We start from the raw sequence: 18,627 nt of genomic DNA, 5'->3' as shown, positions 1-18,627 counted from the left end.
TAATATACTTCCCCATAATAACTGGAATTCGTTCAATCCCATCTCCGAAGCAGAAATCATTGAAATGATAACCAGATCCAATCCCTCGTTTCACATTGCGGACCCTACCCTTGCCCAACTGGCTAAAAAGCTCAAACTCACCCTAGCCTCGCTCTGGATCAAGATTTTAAACAGTTCCCTAAGAACCAGAATCATGTCAGACTGTCTCAAAATCGCGCCAAAATCGCGCCATTTCTTTAAAAAAAAAAGGGCTCTGACCCAAACAACCTCAATAACTTCAGGCCTGCCTCCAATCTCCCATTCTTAACCAAAATCCTAGAAAGATGTGTTCTCCTTCAACTTACTCAACACATGGACAGCAACACCCTTCTAGACCCTCACCAATCGGGTTTCAGAAAAGGTTGCAGCACATAGACTGCGATCCTGAATGTCATAGATGATGTCCACAAATCACTTGATAAGGACCGATGCTGTCTACTCTTACTCCTGGACCTATTGGCAGCCTTCGACATGGTAGACCACAAATTGCTCATTAATGTACTCCAAGAAAGGGTTGGAGCGGAAGATGTGGTCTTACAGTGGTTCACCTCCTTTCTGCTGAACCGCCCCCAAAGAATAAAAATTAAAAACTTTCGCCTGACCTACTCCCCATAAGCAGGGGCGTCTCCCAAGGATCAATTCTCTCCATATCACTGTTCAACATCTATATGGAGCCCCTCACCACCAGACTAAAAAAAGCCAACATCCCCTTCCACCTCTATGCAGACGATACCCAGATCTACCTAGAAACCTTCTGCATTGGTGACATTCAGAGACTAAACGACATGCTAAGAGAAGTCCAACACTGGCTAACCCTCAACCACCTGAAACTCAACCAAGATAGGATGGAAATCCTTCTCATATCCAACAAAGAGCAGACCCCCCAAATCACAGAATGGCTAAAAACCATTGATGCTCTCAACTGCAATCTCATCCCGGCCGACTCCGGAAAATCACTGGGAATACCTGTGGTCCCAAACTTAGACATGGTCAAACATATCAAGAACACAGCAAAGAGTGCTTTCCTCAACCTAAAACTACTCAACAAAATAAAACCCTTCATCCCTCCCAATGACCTTAAACAGGCTACACACTCCCTTTTTCTGTCCAGATTGGATTATGGGAAAGCAAACCTCACAGGCACGGCAAAATCTGACTTAGCTCCCCTCAGATCAACTCTAAATGCAGCAGCCAGGGTGGTCACTGGAGTAAAGAAATACTTACGCATCTCTCCCATTCTCAGAGAGCTAAATGGCTCCCAATCTAAATGTGTGCCAACTTAAGAACTGCTTGTCTCACAGACAAAGCTCTGCACACTGGCAAATCTGCCTACCTGGCCCCCAAACTCAACAAGGCCTGTCAGACAAGGAATCTCAGGAGCAAACAAAAAACCTTATCATGCTCCTTCTCTGGAAATGCGCCCACAATTTGAAACACCATCCTAGTCTATATTAGGACTAACCCCTCCTTCATAAAATTCAAAAGGCAGCTCAACTAACTCTTCCTCAACTGAACTCTTCCGAAGGGATAGCTGCCCCCTAACATAGAATCTTGCCCTTTGGAGTATACAATCAATTTGATAACAAGACTATTACATCACCTACTCTTGACTCGCTCCTTTGTCCTCCCTCCCTGAACAGGATTCGTCACTAATCAATGTGTTTACCATTGTTTTACTTTGTATTCGATAGCTACATGACAAATGTTGTAAAGCGCTCTGAAACCTGCAGGTCTGGCCAGCACTATATAAAACTCTTATATAAATAAATGAATAAATAATAAATATATCCTCTTCTGAATTTCAAATAGAAGGGAGACACCCTTTTCACGTTCCAGCCCAATTATGAATTCGGAAAGGGTTGCAAACCCCTTTTTACCAGATTGAAAGAATTTGCTGAATCATAAAGGAGCTTTTGTACGTTAAGAAAGGCATTTTGCGGTTGCAAACCCTGTGATTTTGCACAGTATTTGCAGCCACAAAATCGTTTTGTAAATCTGGTCCTTAATTCCGGAAGCATGAAGCACGAAGCTGAAATCGTGGTACTTTAATTTAGAAATCACAGGGGAAGCTTAATGTTATCCTCTTGTTCAGCACCTACTGCCTCATTGTGCATCAATTGCAGCTTCCTAGTCATATGTTTTGGAAGAATATAAAAGCTGTCATTTTCTTTAATAGTGGAGTTGTAGGAAAGTCAGCCTGATTTGTAAACAAGCTGTAAATCATGGATCAGTGACTAAATATTGAGGGACACAATATCGAGTGTACAGAATATAGGGGTCTATTAGGTTGTAAGGCAGGCCCGCATGACAGTGGATTGCCCTACATCATATCCCGCCTGCCACCCATTTTCCCCGCCATATTAATATGGCGGCGGGGATCCCTGCGGACGGAAAGATCGTCCACCAGTTTTCCTCAGGTCGACCAGTCGACCGGATGGAGACGGGGCTAGATATGGTGGCGGTGTCTGCTAGACACTGCCATCCATATTAGCATGGGCAAAGGTGCATGGCTTTCCATGATGGAGACCCCACCATGAAAAGCCATGCGGAATCTGCTTTTGGGGGCCCGTTGCGGGATTCCCAGGGTATTGGGGTGGTAGGGGGTGCTCATGGGGGGTGCCTATGGTACCCCCCTACATTGTCATGGACAAGGTGGCTGGCACCGCGCACACAGTGCATTCCCAGCATTGTGGCGGGCGGTGCAGTGAGGACCGCCTGCCACAATGCTGGGAATAGAGGATGCCACCGCCACGGTGGAAGTGGCATCCTAATCGCGGGTGCGGGACCGCCGCACCACTGACGGCCGGTCTCAGCACCGCTAGGGTGGCGGGCGGACTTAATAGGGCCCTTTGAATCAAAAATATCGAGGGCCATAATATCGAATACCTATCTACAAACAGGTAAGTACCAAAATATTGAGTACAAAATATCGTTGTTAAAAATATAGGTAACTAAAATATCGATTTTTTTAAAATATATTAAAACTAATATAAAAGTAATTAAATAATAAACACAATTAAATAAAACATAGTTAAAATAATGTTAAAATGTAAAATTAATAAATGTAATGTAAAAAAATTACTATTCCCACTCCAATGAGTGGAACAGTAGGGAAAGTGTTGGCTAGCGGGAGAATAAAAATTACTATTCCCACTCCAGTGAGTGAAACAGTAGAGAAAGTGTTGGATAGCGGGTGGGTAAAAATTACTATTCCCACTCCAATGAGTGGAACAGTAGGGAAAGTGTTGGCTAGCGGGAGAATAGAAATTACTATTCCCACTCCAGTGAGTGGAACAGTAGGGAAAGTGTGGGATAGCAGGAGGATAAACATTACTATTCCCACTCCAATGAGTGGAACAGTAGCGAAAGTGTTGGATAGCAGGAGGATAAAAATTACTATTCCCACTCCGATTAGTGGAACAGTAGGAAAAGTGTTGGAAAGCGGCAGGGTAAAAATGACTATTTCCACTTCAATGAGTGCAACAGTAGGGAAAGTGTTGTATAGCGTAGGGGTAAAAATGACTATTCCCACTCCAGATAATACAACTGAGGGAAAGTGTTAGATAGCGTAGGGGCAAAAATTACTATTCTCACTCCAATGAGTGAAACAGTAGGGAAAGTGTTGGATAGCGTAGGTGTAAAAATTACTATTCCCACTCCAGAGAGTGCAACAGGAAGGAAAGTGTTGGGTATCATAGAGGAACAGTTTTGTAGTCCCAGTCCTACAATTTAATTAAAATTAATTAAAACATAATTAATTATTTAAATTCAATTTACGTCCCACTATTTTTCACAATAAACTTCACCTCCATTAGTCTAAAATATGAATAAATTAACATAATTAAGTAACATTTAATCAATTAGCTAATAACAATGAACAAAAACATAATAACAATGATATCTAAATTCATTAATACAATTAACAGTATAAAAGAACTTTGATTAAATATTATATACATATTAATACAAATGTATTTCCAATTAATTTAATACACTCCATACTCCCCTATAAACACTCAACACACTCCTCAAAAAATGAACATAATGAACATACTAATACATTAATTACTAATAATTGATATTTACTTAGTGACTAATTAATACAATGTACACAATTTACATAATTATCAATTAATTTGAAACTTTAATTAATAACTTTAAATATTTGACAATAAATTAATTAACTTAATGACCAATATTAATTATTTAACATAAAATTATTAAGTAATATATATTTTATTTAATTTCAATTAAATTACTTCCCACCCTATTCCCCTATAAACCCACAAGCCGATACGGAACTAATATAAGCAAAAATGAATCACAAATATTAATTATTAGCCATAAAATTAGTAACTAATTAATTATTATTTTTTAACTTCAATTACTTCCCACCCTATTCCCCTATATACCCACAATCCACTACGGAACTAATATACGCAAAAATGTATTACCAATATTAATTATTAACCATACAATTTTAAACTTTAAATTGAATTACTTCCCACCCTATTCCCCTATAAACCCACAGCCCGCTACAGAACTAATATACACAAACATTAATAACATAAAATTGATTATCTTAAGAAAATTGTAACATATATTTAAACAAATTATATACTTTTAACACATATACTAACATATAATACAATTTTTAAAAATTCTGTATAATGACATTCTGCATGACATTCGATATTACTTACCTATATGTCGATATTATTCCCAACTATATTATGTCTATTCTATATTCTGTCCTCTCGATATTTTTGAATCTATATTGTGTCCTTTCGATATTTTTAATTCTATATTTTGGGTGTTTACCGTAAATCATCACTCATTTGTTCTTACATATGTTTGGAGTAAATATTTATTTTTTGGGAATTCTCCAAAAAGTTCCAGGAATACTCACATGAGCATTTACCTGCGTGTTAGTATGCATTGTATGTTCTTAGTAAAAGTGCATTGACACCTGCAAATTCCTTACTACCACGGGATAACATTTTGTCACATGGAGAAATCCCTACTAATTATTGTGTGCAGTGCTGTCTGTTACGGAGAACAGTGGAGAAGTGTGGCTCAATGGTTAGAGCGGCAGACCCTGATGCAGAGGTCTAGCCCGGGACCAGGGTTCAATTCCCTGCCTCAGCGGGTCTTGGGCTCAAAAATTCCACGGACCTGATAATTCTCGCCTCGGTGCCTATTCCAATCATGGAGTCCCACTCTGCAACTCTGGGCAATAGCTTGCTTAATCTCCACAACGGCCCCCACAACGCTAAGGATGCCTGGCCTCCACCTTGGGGGTGCCCAGGAGTGGACACCTCACAGGGAAAGCCAGGAAGGGTTCCACAGCGGTATTCGTACAAGCGCCTTGAGACCCTTGCGGGTGAGTAGTGCGCTATACAAGTATCAATTTACATTTACAACTGAGTATAGAGCTTTCACCTTGCATAAGATTGATGTAAGTGGAACCCAGCAGCTGTAAGAGCCTTTTCATGGCCTGTGGGGCCACAAAACATAGCTTAGTGGTGTTACTGTGAGAAGCTAGCTACTTTCCACGCATCTATTGCTAGGTCACTTATATCAAGCTGGAAAATAAACCTGCATCTTTTATTAACAGTGTGAACATATAGTGCCTTCTGTTATCCCTCAGTGCTAATTGACGCAAAGCAGTAGCTCCACTGACCTGGAACAGTATCTCCAATTCAAAGGATGGCTTCTTATTGGTCTTATCTGTTCAATGATCTTAAATGAATGAATGAATGAATGACGTAGATCTATAAAGCAGGACAGCTGCTCCAGCATCAGCGTCCCACCGCTAATTGCAGATGAAAGCAGGCAGGAAGATTAGTTATTACGTTTGAGATCATCTGGACAATAGTAAGTCGTTCTTTATTTTTCTGAAAATACATAAACAACAAAAAAACGTTTGAGAGAGAGGCAAGAGGGCACTCACAGATCTTTAAAAAGATGAGTTTTTAGCTGAGCCTCAAACATGGACGATGTCAGTGTATATGTAAGATAATTCGGAAACAAGTTCCAAAGTTTGGGCACCATATAGGAGAAGGCCCAGCCTACAGCTCCAGGTTTGTGAATTCTTGGTACAACTAAGAGATTTTGGTGGGCAGATCGTAGGTTTTTGTGAGGCTGGTATCTCTTCACTCTCTTCTGGATGTAGCTTTATATGTAATTCTACGGCTGATAGGAAGCCAGTGATGTTTTTTCAATCCCTTTCGAATTGAATTGTATTTTGGGACTTCCAGGATCAGGTGAGCTGGTGCTGCCACCTCATAACCTGCACAGCTGCCACCCTCTAGTTCTCCTCAGCCTGCTGTCATAGTTCAACACAAACATTTAGTGCCAGGACCCACAGAAAAAGAGGAGGAAAAAGAACCTAATACGGACTCCAGTTCAGTGACAACGGGAACAGCTTGTATGATCACGCAGTGGGGTTTAAGGTGATGTGCATTCAGAGAGCTGGGCCTATGAATGGGACAAACCTGAACCCTTGGGGGACTCCCCTCCTCACTTTCCAAGGCTAGTCGATGGGGGTTTCCAAAAGTTTAACCTCCTTGTAACTGCCATTGAGCAAACCATCTTTTTATTCGACCTTAAGGATATGATCGTTCAGGCCTATACCTATCCTGGACCCCGTATCGGAAGATATAACATGTGTCGGAACCTAGCCACAGGATCCATGCTATGAAAAAAGACAGGCTCCAAATACATCATTAGCTTTCCTTACACATAATAATACTTAATCCTTTCTTTCCAGCACAGTTTTGAGGCGAACGTGCATTGCCCCTCCAGACCATGAAGGAACGTAACTTCGACACAACAGTAAAGAGAATCAGCTAATTTGTTGCCTCATCCATTAATGTAGCTAGTGCCAGCGCTATCATGCCCTGGTCCTATGAGAAGAAATTACATCTTTCCTAGAGAAGGTTCCTGAAGACTACTGCACATAACCCAAAGTCATTCTCTGAGAGGGAGAATTTGTTTCTTCAGCTCCTATCCATGCCTCCGTAGTCACCTCCAATACTAGCTTTGGCTACAGGAGTACAGGAACTGTCCCGCACAGATGTGGTTGGCTGTGGAGCACCTCTTTCCGCATGGAAATTCAATCCAGAGTTAGTGACATGCTATTCGAAGACCAGCGCCTTGTTTGGCAGACACGTGGATAAAGCCCTGTAGACAACAAAGCAGACACTGACATGGAAGATCACCCTGCAGCTTTCAATGTCACCAGTATTTTTCATCCTACAAGTGCCGAATCTACTGTCAAAGAGGCATCTGCAAGTCCTCCTTCTGTAAATTTTAACCCTACCTCCAACTGGCCTATTACTCACAAAGGCTGGCCAATGCCCACCATCTATTCAAGAGTAGCGCAAAAGCAGATTCTCCTTATCGAACAAGTGACAGCTCCATGCCTGACATATACGACTCTTTGTGCTGGTCCTCCACTCTAGAAACCAGAAGATTGGAATTAAGGGCTGGGTTACGAATTGCCTTGCATGGGTGTACAGTTTCATTGTGCTTTTCTGTAAATGTCACAGTTAAAAAATGAACGAAAACCATCTCTAATTACAGATGGAAATCTCTTCAAACCCTTCCGCAAGCATAGGTGATGAAGGCGTAAAAACAGCAGTGCGTCTATTCAATGTTCTTCCTTGAACACAAGAAGTCTGATGAGTAATGCCCTATCATGTACCCAAGGAAGTTCAGCTTGTTCATCAAGCAGCAGTGTCTCAGGATGGTTTCCCTCCTTGACATCCTTCAGCCATCAATAGTAGTGGTTTCCTAGCATATGTCGATTTGGAAGATGCTAACTTCCCTATAATGTTATTGACACTGCAAGTACCACCCACTGCAAATTGCTAATTTATTATTGTTATGCGACTTATAGCTCACGAACCATTTGTGTTAATGTCAAAATATAAAGATGTTCCATAATCAAGCCGTTTAACCAAATTGCCTTTCTTGTTAGTAGTACACTCAAAGTGTCCATCTTTTACTCATATGATTTCATTAGAGTGGAATATTCTTAAATATATGAAAGAAAATGTTAAACTGCATTGGTTTTGACAAACTGTTGTTTGCTTACTTTACCATCTGGTGGGGCAAGATACTTTAATAAGATCCCGCTAGACTTTACAAGCTTGGTCTGATACCAATAGACAAATGGTTGCATTGTCTAAATTAGATGAGGGCTTTACCACCGCTGATGTTCGGGAGTAAATTAATCCTCTCATTCTGGTGAGATGTAGGAATACAAATCCCCAAAATATTGCTAATCCTTGTTATATTTTGTCTGGGTGCTCATGCCATTTGATACCTGTTGAATCAGAAGGTGCATGGCAATCTAGTACTGGACATTCACTTAGCCATAGATACTAAACAGTACGTTTTAATTGGTAAAGATCAGAGGCAGTTTTTGCCCATTCCCAGAGGAATTGTGTTTGGTACTTCTGGAGTGAGGTTAACATTGCTCAGCATAACAGTGATCTTCTGAAAAGCACAAGACTGCTTTGAGAAAAAAAGGATGCATATCCTCAAATATGAAAACGCTCAGAAGCAGCATATCTCAAAAACGTTTTTTTAAAGGAACTACACATGAATATGTATGAGTTTTAGCGAGTACTACTTCTTTCATTTCAGGCACTTCAGCCTGCACTATAGCTCTAAAAATCTTGAAGGAGAAAGTCTACTTTGTTTGCTTCTGTGGGATGTTATATGCTGTTGGGCAATGAGTCAGCTTAAGTTTTGTCCATTCCTTCACTCAACAGAAACCACTTAGTTGCCCAAGGATATTTAGCTCTATAAATAAAGATATTACTTGACTTGAAAATTACTTGACTAGAAACTCGGGCAAATTCATACGACAGACGCTCTCCTTCAACCAGTAGAACATGTTTCCTGACATATATTTTATCTTACCCTAGGCCGTTCTCCAGCTAAACATGGTGATTCACCTAGTTTGCTGGAGGAGCTGAACAAGAGTAAAAGTTGAAGAGCAGGAAAGATCCCGTGGGTATGCTATGTGACAATAATTACATTTAATTAATTCTTACATTTTGGGCATACTCCATGCAAATTTAGAAACACTTGCCTAATTTTCCAGCCTTTCCAGGAAGATTCGGTGTTCCTCTGAAATGCTGGCAGCAAAGACTTCAAGGAGTATCAGAACAGGTTTTTTATGGCACTTATGGCACTTATGCCATTTATTATGCAATACCGCCTGGTCATTCAAGCTTTTGTGATAAATGTAATTCAAGTATTCTCAATTTTTGGTTGACTTTTAAGTTAATGGCTTTCTTTTCTTTTACTTGACTGTAGCATTCGACTGTGATCCCCTATTTTTAGTTAATAGAATGAATTACATTTGTTCAGGATTGTATGGTCCTTCATAGGTGACAGTGGGTATATAAGTCTTCTTCTATTATGTTTGTATTCTTATCATTAAATATCCATTGTAAAGATTTGATGAAGGTCAGTAAACAGGTGTTTAGTGCCATGACTCTTTGTATATTTCAGATTCGACATACATATGCATTGTATGAAGTCTCCATTTCTTCATTTGTGTTTTTTTTTATCTGTAAAAACTTGAGGTTAAAGTTGTTTGTTGGATAGTGGGCTGATGTGTTCCTCTACATTTACAGCTGGCGTAATACCTCCAGATGCAGTGCTCCATTTTGATGTTCTTTTAATGGACATATGGAATCCCGATGACTCAATTGAGGTGGAAACTTATCACAAACCTGACGACTGCTCTCGTACTGTTCAAGTGTCAGACTTTATCCGATATCACTACAATGGCACACTTCTGGATGGGACTCTGTTTGACTCCAGGTAGCTTTTATAAGTGACTTATAATTTTCCTTTCCCAAATTATATGTCTGGTTTGCATACTGACTGATTGGCCAACGTTTATCTGCAAACACCCTGAAGAGTAAAGCATTTGTGGACCGTTTCCATATAGTTAGGAACCATTGCATGATTTGATGATTTTTCTCCTATTTAGCTCCCAGATTAAGCACATTTACTAATAGCATTTCTTATTTCAAGGGTAAAACCCTTTTCCAAACCACTTCTGTAATTGAGGTTGACACACAACTTCATAGGAAAGCCTATTGTTGCCTTATTAATAACGTTATCTGTCCCCCAGGCCACCATCTTCCACCTGGTGAACAAGTGAACTGCATATTCAGACTTTCATCATGCCACATTTTGTGTAGATTTGGTCAAAAAGGCATAAGTTGTAAAGCTGATGCTAGATTTAACATAGCTGAATTTCAACATATAACATTAAAAAACCAAAATAAGAGTTCTGATTGGCTTAGTTTTATCAATGTTAGTAAGCATTATTTAATATGATGACTGAACTCCCTCTGAAACATTTTCCGAATGCATCCATCTTGGTTCTCATGCGCGTGATAATTTTTTCCCAGTGTTTTCTATAGCGCGAACTTCATCCGACGGTATCCGAGCGCTTTACATAAGCACCAGATGCCTTACCTACTAACATATTCATTTTGTTAGGCACGGAGAGATTACGGAATTTGCCCTGAATCACAGGATTTTTAGGTTCCTGTAGAACCTCGAACCGGTTCTTCCTCTTCGAGGTCGCCTGCTCTAGCCGTTAGCCCACACCCTCACAGATCAACACAGGGATAACACAGATGGGTTGTTTAAACATGAAAAGAACTTTACTCCAATAAAAGCATGGTTCATAGGCCACTGAGGGATGAAAAAGAAAAGAGGCTTCCTTGCATTCCTGTGGAGTGGGTTAAGACGTAGGGTGGAGGGGAGCTCACTGCCTAGCATACCACCACACATTTTCTCCAAGTTGCATTATCTTGAATGCAGTGCACAATCACACTCACTACTTTACTCAGAAATATTGGAGTGTGCACCATTAGTGGCGTTGTATCTCTGCGCACATATTTCTGATAGATACATCTGCCGTGTGGATTCCTCACCTTGTGAATATCCCCCTTGCGTCAGCAACGTTCGGAAATTTTCTTCGTAGTACGCCGACGTGGGCGACGTCACAGGAGCACGGCATCGCGCGCGACTCCGTCTGACGTCACCGACCCCATATCAGGCCCACGCCGGCGTGATGACGTCAGTTCCCTTTTTTCCGCGTCTTCGACGCTAACGGTTTTCGGGATCTTCTGCGATACTTAGTATCTAGCTGTTAATTATTTGTCACTGTTTCTCTTTTGCGACTTGATTCTTCACCGAAGATGTCGTCGAGGAAAACAGGCTTTAAGCAATGTAGGTCTTGTGCCCGCATGATGTCTATCACTGACCCACATAAGGATTGTTTGTGGTGTCTTGGTTCGGGTCACGACGTCAAAAACTGCAATTCCTGTTTTAAAATGAATCCAAAGGCGCTTCGGCAGCGTGAAGCTAAATTACTTTTGGCGAAAGTAAAACAGGATACTGGAAGATATTCGAGATCGACGTCACGAAGATCGAAGTCGAAGCAAAGGTCTCGATCGAAGTCGGGATCGGCGTCGAGATCCAGAGCAGGTTCGAGATCTGGAGAGGAGTCGAGATCTAAAGCGAAGTCAAGATCCAGGGAAAGATCTAGGTCTAGATCTAAATCGGCTTCAGGTCACGCTTCGAGCTCCTCGAGGAGAAAGCATAAGAGGAGGAAGCACAGTTCGAAGCATCATTCGGAGAAGGAATCCTCTGACTCGAAGAAAAAGTCTCACAAACACCGTAAAGACTTTGTCTCTCCTTCGCCTGCCTTGTCAAAAGAAGGTTCTCCGACTCCGGAGCCGGATCCGGTATCCTCGCATCCTTCGGAGCATGAAGAGGAAGAAGAGGTGATTCCTCAAGATCCGGCTCCAATGGAGACTCCTGTGGACCCAGAAGGTCAGAGTGAGAATGTGTCGCAACGGCCTCCATTGGAACATCCGGTAGGTCCGTACCCTCCCTTTCCTGGTCCCGGTCAGGATCCCTCGCATTTTCTCAATGCGATGTTTGGAGTATATTCTAGGGCAATGTACCCCGCTGGAGCGCCTGTTGGTCCCATGGGTCCATTATCGTACAATCTGGGTATTCCTCAGTCGTACGCCCCAGCTCCATTTATGCCTTTCATGCCGGCGCCTCTTCCACCTTGGCTCGGTACGGCTCCACCGAGGTCTTCGACTCCGCATGCGGCTTCGCCGACTCCGGATCGACCTCGTAGTCGAGATCGAGGTACCACACCTGTTCATGATTCTCGTCCTACTGCTCCGGCTCCTCGATCGACGTCGGAACCGGCTCCGTCGGAGTCGTTACCGGATCCGTCGACTTCGATTCGATTGGAGTGGTCGAGGCGAAGAGCTCAGCGTCTTCTTGAGCAAAGAGATGATGAAAGTTCTGATGTGGAAGAAGGCGAGCTTCCTGATCATGATGATGATTTCGATGAACTTCGGGATGCTAGTGGTCTGGAACTCTCTCCCGAGTGGGGTCTACCTTCGACTTCTGATGCTCCGTCTAGGGATGTGGCACCCTATCACGTGGTTATTAGGAAGGCTGCTGATCTTCTTAACTTAAAGCTGCCCATGGTGGAATACAAGCCCAACATCCTCACTGAAGTCTTGCACTCTCCCTCTTCAATTGTTGAGCCTACACTGCCATTTACTGATGCCTTGACGGATCCAATAAAGGAGATTTGGAAGAGGCCATTATCTGCTCCTGCAGTTTCAAGAGTTATTGCGAGGCGCTATAGGGTGGCTCCTGATGACCCTGCATTTCTTTCTACACATCCATCTCCAGAAAGTCTTGTGGTACAGGCGGCTTGCTCTAATAGGGCTGCAGGCTCTTTCCCTCAAGTGCCAGCTGACAAAGAATCTAAGAAATTAGATCAGTCTGTGAAGAAGACTTTCTCTTCTGGGAGCATGGCTCTTAAGTCATCAAATGCTACTTGCCTTTTAGGTAGGTATGTGCATGCACTAATGGACTCAGTGAAGCAATTGTCATCAAAACTTCCTGAGGAGGATAGGAAGAACTTTAATGAAGTGATCTCTGACACTCAGGCTGCTGCCCGCATGGTCATTCAGAGCGGCATGGACACTGTGGATTCTGTTGCTAGAATTATGGGTTCATCTATTGCGACCAGGAGAGCCGCATGGTTAAAGTCCTCGGATTTCTCTGCGGATGTGCAGTCTACATTGCTGGACTTACCTTTTGAAGGAACTGGCCTTTTTGGTAAGAAGGCTGATGTAGCCTTGGAAAGGTTTAAGGACAGCCGTGCCACCGCAAGATCTTTGGGTCTGCAGATGAGAGGGTCTACGACTAGAAAATTCAGAGGATTCGGTAGATCTTCTTTTCGTCCCTTCAAGCAGGGCCAACAGCAACAGCAGCAGCAGCAGAACCCTCTATATAAGTCCTATAGAGGTAGACAGAAGGGTCGTGGACGTGGACGTCAAGTCTCCTCTTCCTCCACTTCCTCCAATAATGCCCAACCCCCGCCCGCATCAGCAAAGCAGCCCTAGATCCACCATTCTGGATCATGTAGGGTCAGTAGGGGGTCGGCTTACTCATTTTCTACGAGATTGGGAATCGGTTACATCAGATCTTTGGGTTCTCAATCTCGTAGAGAATGGGTATGCACTTCCTTTTCAGGAGTTCCCTCCCAATTACCCTCCTTGCCAAGGTTATTGTTCGGAGGACCACCTGCTTCTCCTGCAGGAGGAAGTCCTGGCTCTATTTCGAAAGGGTGCAATAGAGGTGGTTCCAGAGCAGGAGAGGGGTCAAGGGTGCTACTCCCGGTATTTCTTGATTCCCAAGAAGGATGGCAGGCTTCGGCCGATCCTGGATCTCAGGATTTTGAACCTCTATCTCAAACAGGAGAAGTTCAAAATGCTCACCCTTGCTCAGGTTCTTCTGGCGCTGATAGAAGAAGATTGGATGGTGTCGATCGACTTGCAGGATGCGTATTTTCACATCCCAATCCTGAAGTCGCACAGGAAGTATCTCCGTTTTACGGTGGGATCGCAGCACTACCAGTTTGCGGTCCTTCCCTTTGGACTTACTACTGCGCCTCGAGTTTTCACCAAGGTGATGGCAGTGGTGGCTGCGCATCTCAGAAGGTCAGGGATTCCTGTATTCCCTTATCTAGACGACTGGCTGATCAAAGCAGAGTCGCCGGAGAAGGTGCTCCATCATCTGCAAGAGACAACTCAGTTGTTACACAGGTTGGGTTTTTCGATAAACGTACCCAAATCTCACCTGGTGCCCTCCCAGCGCAACCTGTTCATAGGTGCGGTACTGGACACTACTGTATGTCGTGCATTCCCTCCACCTCAAAGGATTCACGACATTCAGGAGATGATTCCTTTATTCTACAATGGAGCGGTTGTTCCGGTCCTGAAGGTCCTTCGTCTGCTCGGTCTGATGGCTTCTTGCATTCTGTTGGTCAGTCATGCACGCTGGCACATGAGGGCACTCCAGTGGTGCCTCCGCAGGCAGTGGTATCAGCACAACGGAGATCTCAGGGAGTCAGTGAAGATCTCCAGAGAAGCTGCAGCGGATCTGTCTTGGTGGGGCGTGGAAGGCAATCTGTCGCAAGGAAAGCCTTTTCAACTGCCTCCATCAGTGGCCACAGTGATAACGGATGCATCCACTCTCGGGTGGGGTGCTCATCTGGGAGACCTGGAGGTCAAAGGTCTTTGGTCTCCGGAAGAAAGGTTGCTTCACATCAACCTTCTGGAATTGAGGGCGATACGTTTGGCGCTCAAGGCCTTCCTCCCTTCCCTTCGCGGTCGTTCGGTTCAAGTCCTGACGGACAACACGACTACGATGTGGTACATCAACAAGCAGGGAGGAGTAGGGTCGCAGTGTCTCTGCAGAGAGGCTCTGCGTCTCTGGTCCTGGGTTCAGGACCATCAGATTTGTCTGGTGGCAAATCATCTGGCCGGAGTTCTGAACGTTCGTGCAGACAGTCTCAGTCGGCAGTTCTCTGCCGACCACGAGTGGAGGCTTCACCCGGAGGTTGTTCGCGACATCTTTCAGATGTGGGGGACTCCTCGGGTGGATCTATTCGCCACTCGCGAGAATGCGCACTGCCTTTCATTCTGCAGTCTCCAGTATCCGATGCAAGGAGCATTGGGGGACGCGTTTCAGTTGAGTTGGGGAGATCAACTCCTTTACGCGTTTCCTCCCATACCTTTGATTCCTCGGGTTCTGAGGAAGATTCGTCAAGACCGGGCCCAAGTCATATTGGTCGCTCCGGATTGGCCAAGAAGGGTGTGGTATTCGGACCTACTCCACCTCTCCTCTCACCCGCCGCTCCGTCTCCCTCACAGGGCAGACCTCCTCTCTCAGATGGAGGGGCAGGTTTTACACCCCCACCTCCAGACATTACACCTTCATGCCTGGAGATTGAACGGGGCAACTTGAGTTCTTTTTCTATCCCTCACGAGGTAGTGGATGTCATTCTCTCTGCCAGGCGTGACACCACTAAGTCCATTTACTCCTACAGGTGGTCAAAATTTGTTTCTTGGTGCAGGGAGAGAGATATTGACCCTTTGAAGGCTCATTTGTCTAATATTTTACAATTTGCCCTTTATCTGGCGCAGCAAGGTTTGGCTGTGGCCACGGTCAAGGGGTATCTTTCAGCCTTATCGGCGTTTCTATGTTTGCCGGATCAGCCATCTCTCTTTAAATCTCCGGTGGTTTTGAGATTCTTGAGGGGTCTCATAAATATGTTCCCTCCTACTCCTTTTGTTGTTCCTCATTGGGATTTGAATCTTGTGCTGACCTTCTTAATGGGTTCTCCCTTCGAACCCTTGCACAAGTGTCCATTGAGGCTTCTCTCTTTTAAAACTATCTTCCTCGTTGCAATCACCTCGGCAAGGAGGGTAAGTGAGCTTCAAGCTCTAAGTTCCAAACCCCCTTTCCTGACCATTCATGCTGAAAGGATGGTTCTTAGGACCAGGGCTGCTTTTCTGCCTAAGGTGGTGACTCCTTTCCATCTTGGGCAGTCCATTACCCTTCCTACCTTCTATCCTCCCCCTCACCCGTCTAAGGAGGAAGAGAGACTGCATCGCCTGGACCCTAAGAGGGCGGTGTCTTTCTATCTGGACAGGACTAAGGACTTCCGGATGGACGACCAGCTGTTTGTTGGCTTTGCTGGCTGCAAGAAGGGCAGAGCGGTGCACAAGCGCACTCTTTCCAGGTGGATAATCCTGTGCATCAAAATCTGCTACTCACTTGCGGGTAAGGACCCTCCTGAGGGTATTAGAGCTCATTCAACTAGAGCAAAGTCTGCAACATCTGCTTTGTCTAGGGGTGTACCTGTTGAGGATATTTGCAAGGCCGCGACTTGGGCCTCCCTCCACACTTTCGCGAAGCATTACTGCTTGGATACCGAAGTGAGGAGGGATGGCCACTTCGCGCGCTCTATCCTCCAAGATTTCCTGGTGTAGCAGAGTGGACACCCTCCTCCGGGAGTGGGGACTGCTGTGGGAATCTATTCACTAGGTGAGGAATCCACACGGCAGATGTATCTATCAGAAGAACAAGTTACTTACCTTCGGTAACGCTTTTTCTGGTAGATACTATATCTGCCTGTGGATTCCTCACTGACCCACCCGCCTCCCCGTTGTCCACTCTGCTATACCTGGTCTTTCTGTATATATGGTTTATACTATTGTATTGATTTTGTTCTATATGTACTGTGTACATTGTATATTTGCATATTTGCTATCGTTGGTCCGTCCGTGTGCCTCGAAGGCACGGAAAAAAGGGCGGAACTGACGTCATCACGCCGGCGTGGGCCTGATATGGGGTCGGTGACGTCAGACGGAGTCGCGCGCGATGCCGTGCTCCTGTGACGTCGCCCACGTCGGCGTACTACGAAGAAACGTTGCTGACGCAAGGGGGATATTCACAAGGTGAGGAATCCACAGGCAGATATAGTATCTACCAGAAAAAGCGTTACCGAAGGTAAGTAACTTGTTCTTCTGTATTATTGTCCTTCATCAGCAGAGAGTAACACTTTAGCTTGTGGTTGCTTTGAAATTGTGCTGCTCATTGTATATTTAAGTTAAGCTTTACTCCAAGAGCACAGTTTTATTTAAAGGGACTCATCAAGTCAGTTATTCCAAGGAGGAGCCAGTCAAATTACAGAGTTGGGCACACTACCTAGCATATCAGCACTTATGTTGTCCGAGATGTATTATGGACCTGCATGATAAAACTCACTTTAGTTTACTGACAAGTATTGAAGTGCTCACAATTGTTGGTGCAGCCATTGCAGTGTATCTGTGTACGCATGTTTCTAGATCATTGCCCCTTCGTCAACAAAGAGTAACACATCAGTTTAGTGTGCTTGGAAATGTGACTGAAAATTTGTTCAGGTTAAGTAGCACTCCAAGGATGCAGGTGTGTCCACAGGGGATCATCAGCCCAGTAACTCCAAAGAGGAGCCAATCAGAGGGGTCACAGAAAATCAGTGGGGTTGTGACATAGCAGAAGTGTAAAAAAGTTTCCTTTTCCAAGTGGTGGCAGCGTCTGTGTTGGTCATTTCCCTTCACAGTCTCTTCGTGCTTTGCTCTTTTTGCCTCTCTCCCTAGCTTTGATGAAGGGCCGAGTATGGTTGTTTATGTCTTCCGTCGTGCCCATCGGCCAACAGAGAAACTATTTAATTTTGCGTGCCCCCTCCAGTACTTGACTATGGGTTGTTTCTGCCCCCACCCTTGGCTTTGGGCTATTTGGTGCCCTCTTCTTTGGCCTTTTTAAAGAGCTGGAGTTGTACTTGGTCTCCTCTATCCCACAGTTGGTAGAATCTACACCCATACTCAACAATGCTGGAGGCATGTGGTGGGTGCTCCATTCCCACAATCCCCAGGGCATCTGCCAGCTTCCTCTCCTTCATTGTCTGGTAGTTGAAAGAGGCCTGGGTAGTTAAAGGAAACCAGAGGCAATACTATAGTCCGCCTTTGCCCACAAACTGTAGAGGGCCAAGTAGGACCACAGGAGCTGACAGATGCCACATCATTGCATCCTTTTTGCCACTGTGAATCGTGCACCTGAATGCTGTCATAATTGTCAGGCTGGGCACCGAAAAATGGGGGGGAAAATATTTTCTTTATTGAACAAAAGTCAAAAGCCAGCCCACCTCTGTCCTTTGGCATGGTGTGGGGCCATAGGGCAAAAAATTACTCTTGGTCCTTGGGAAAGGAAGGGAGTGATGCAAACTATTTACCGACAGGGATGTGACATTTTCTGTAGACTTTTAAGTAGTACATTTTTAAAACAAGAAATAGAAATGCTTTATGGAGCCTCACATGCTGGCAAAGCAGTTACATATTTGAACAGTGATTTTAAAAAAGTGTTTCATGTTTTCCAGGTGTTGACGAGCACCAAGAGTGATTTAAAGCAAAAAGAAAGCCATACCATATACAAGTACTGAATTATACCACTTTTGCACAGGGGCTGCCCAGGCCCTTTTTAGGTCTCACCTGGCGATAGCAGCGCATGCGCTGCTTTCGCTATTCGAGTGCCTTTTGCGATCGATTCTCGGAAGGCTTTGCATGCACGCGTAGGGATTGACAAAGATGGCTGCTCTCACCATTTGTCCAAACCTAACAG

At 44.1% G+C, this 18,627-nt stretch overlaps 1 protein-coding gene across 1 annotated transcript in view; it reads left to right on the top strand.

Annotated features, from left to right (window-relative positions):
- FKBP9 (FKBP prolyl isomerase 9) overlaps nt 1-18,627 on the top strand; it is a 187,303-nt gene that overhangs the window by 76,501 nt on the left and 92,175 nt on the right. Inside the window, exon 3 of the mRNA XM_078688242.1 lies at nt 9,696-9,885. Coding sequence (XP_078544368.1) covers nt 9,696-9,885 — 190 coding nt within the window. The remainder of the gene's footprint in view (nt 1-9,695; nt 9,886-18,627) is intronic.

Source organism: Lissotriton helveticus, chromosome 4_1, assembly GCF_964261635.1.
Source record: "Lissotriton helveticus chromosome 4_1, aLisHel1.1, whole genome shotgun sequence".
In the NCBI taxonomy this organism is placed as follows: Eukaryota; Metazoa; Chordata; class Amphibia; order Caudata; family Salamandridae; genus Lissotriton; species Lissotriton helveticus.
The sequence above is the reverse complement of the archived record's forward strand: the minus strand, read 5'-3'. Positions and strand labels throughout refer to the sequence as shown.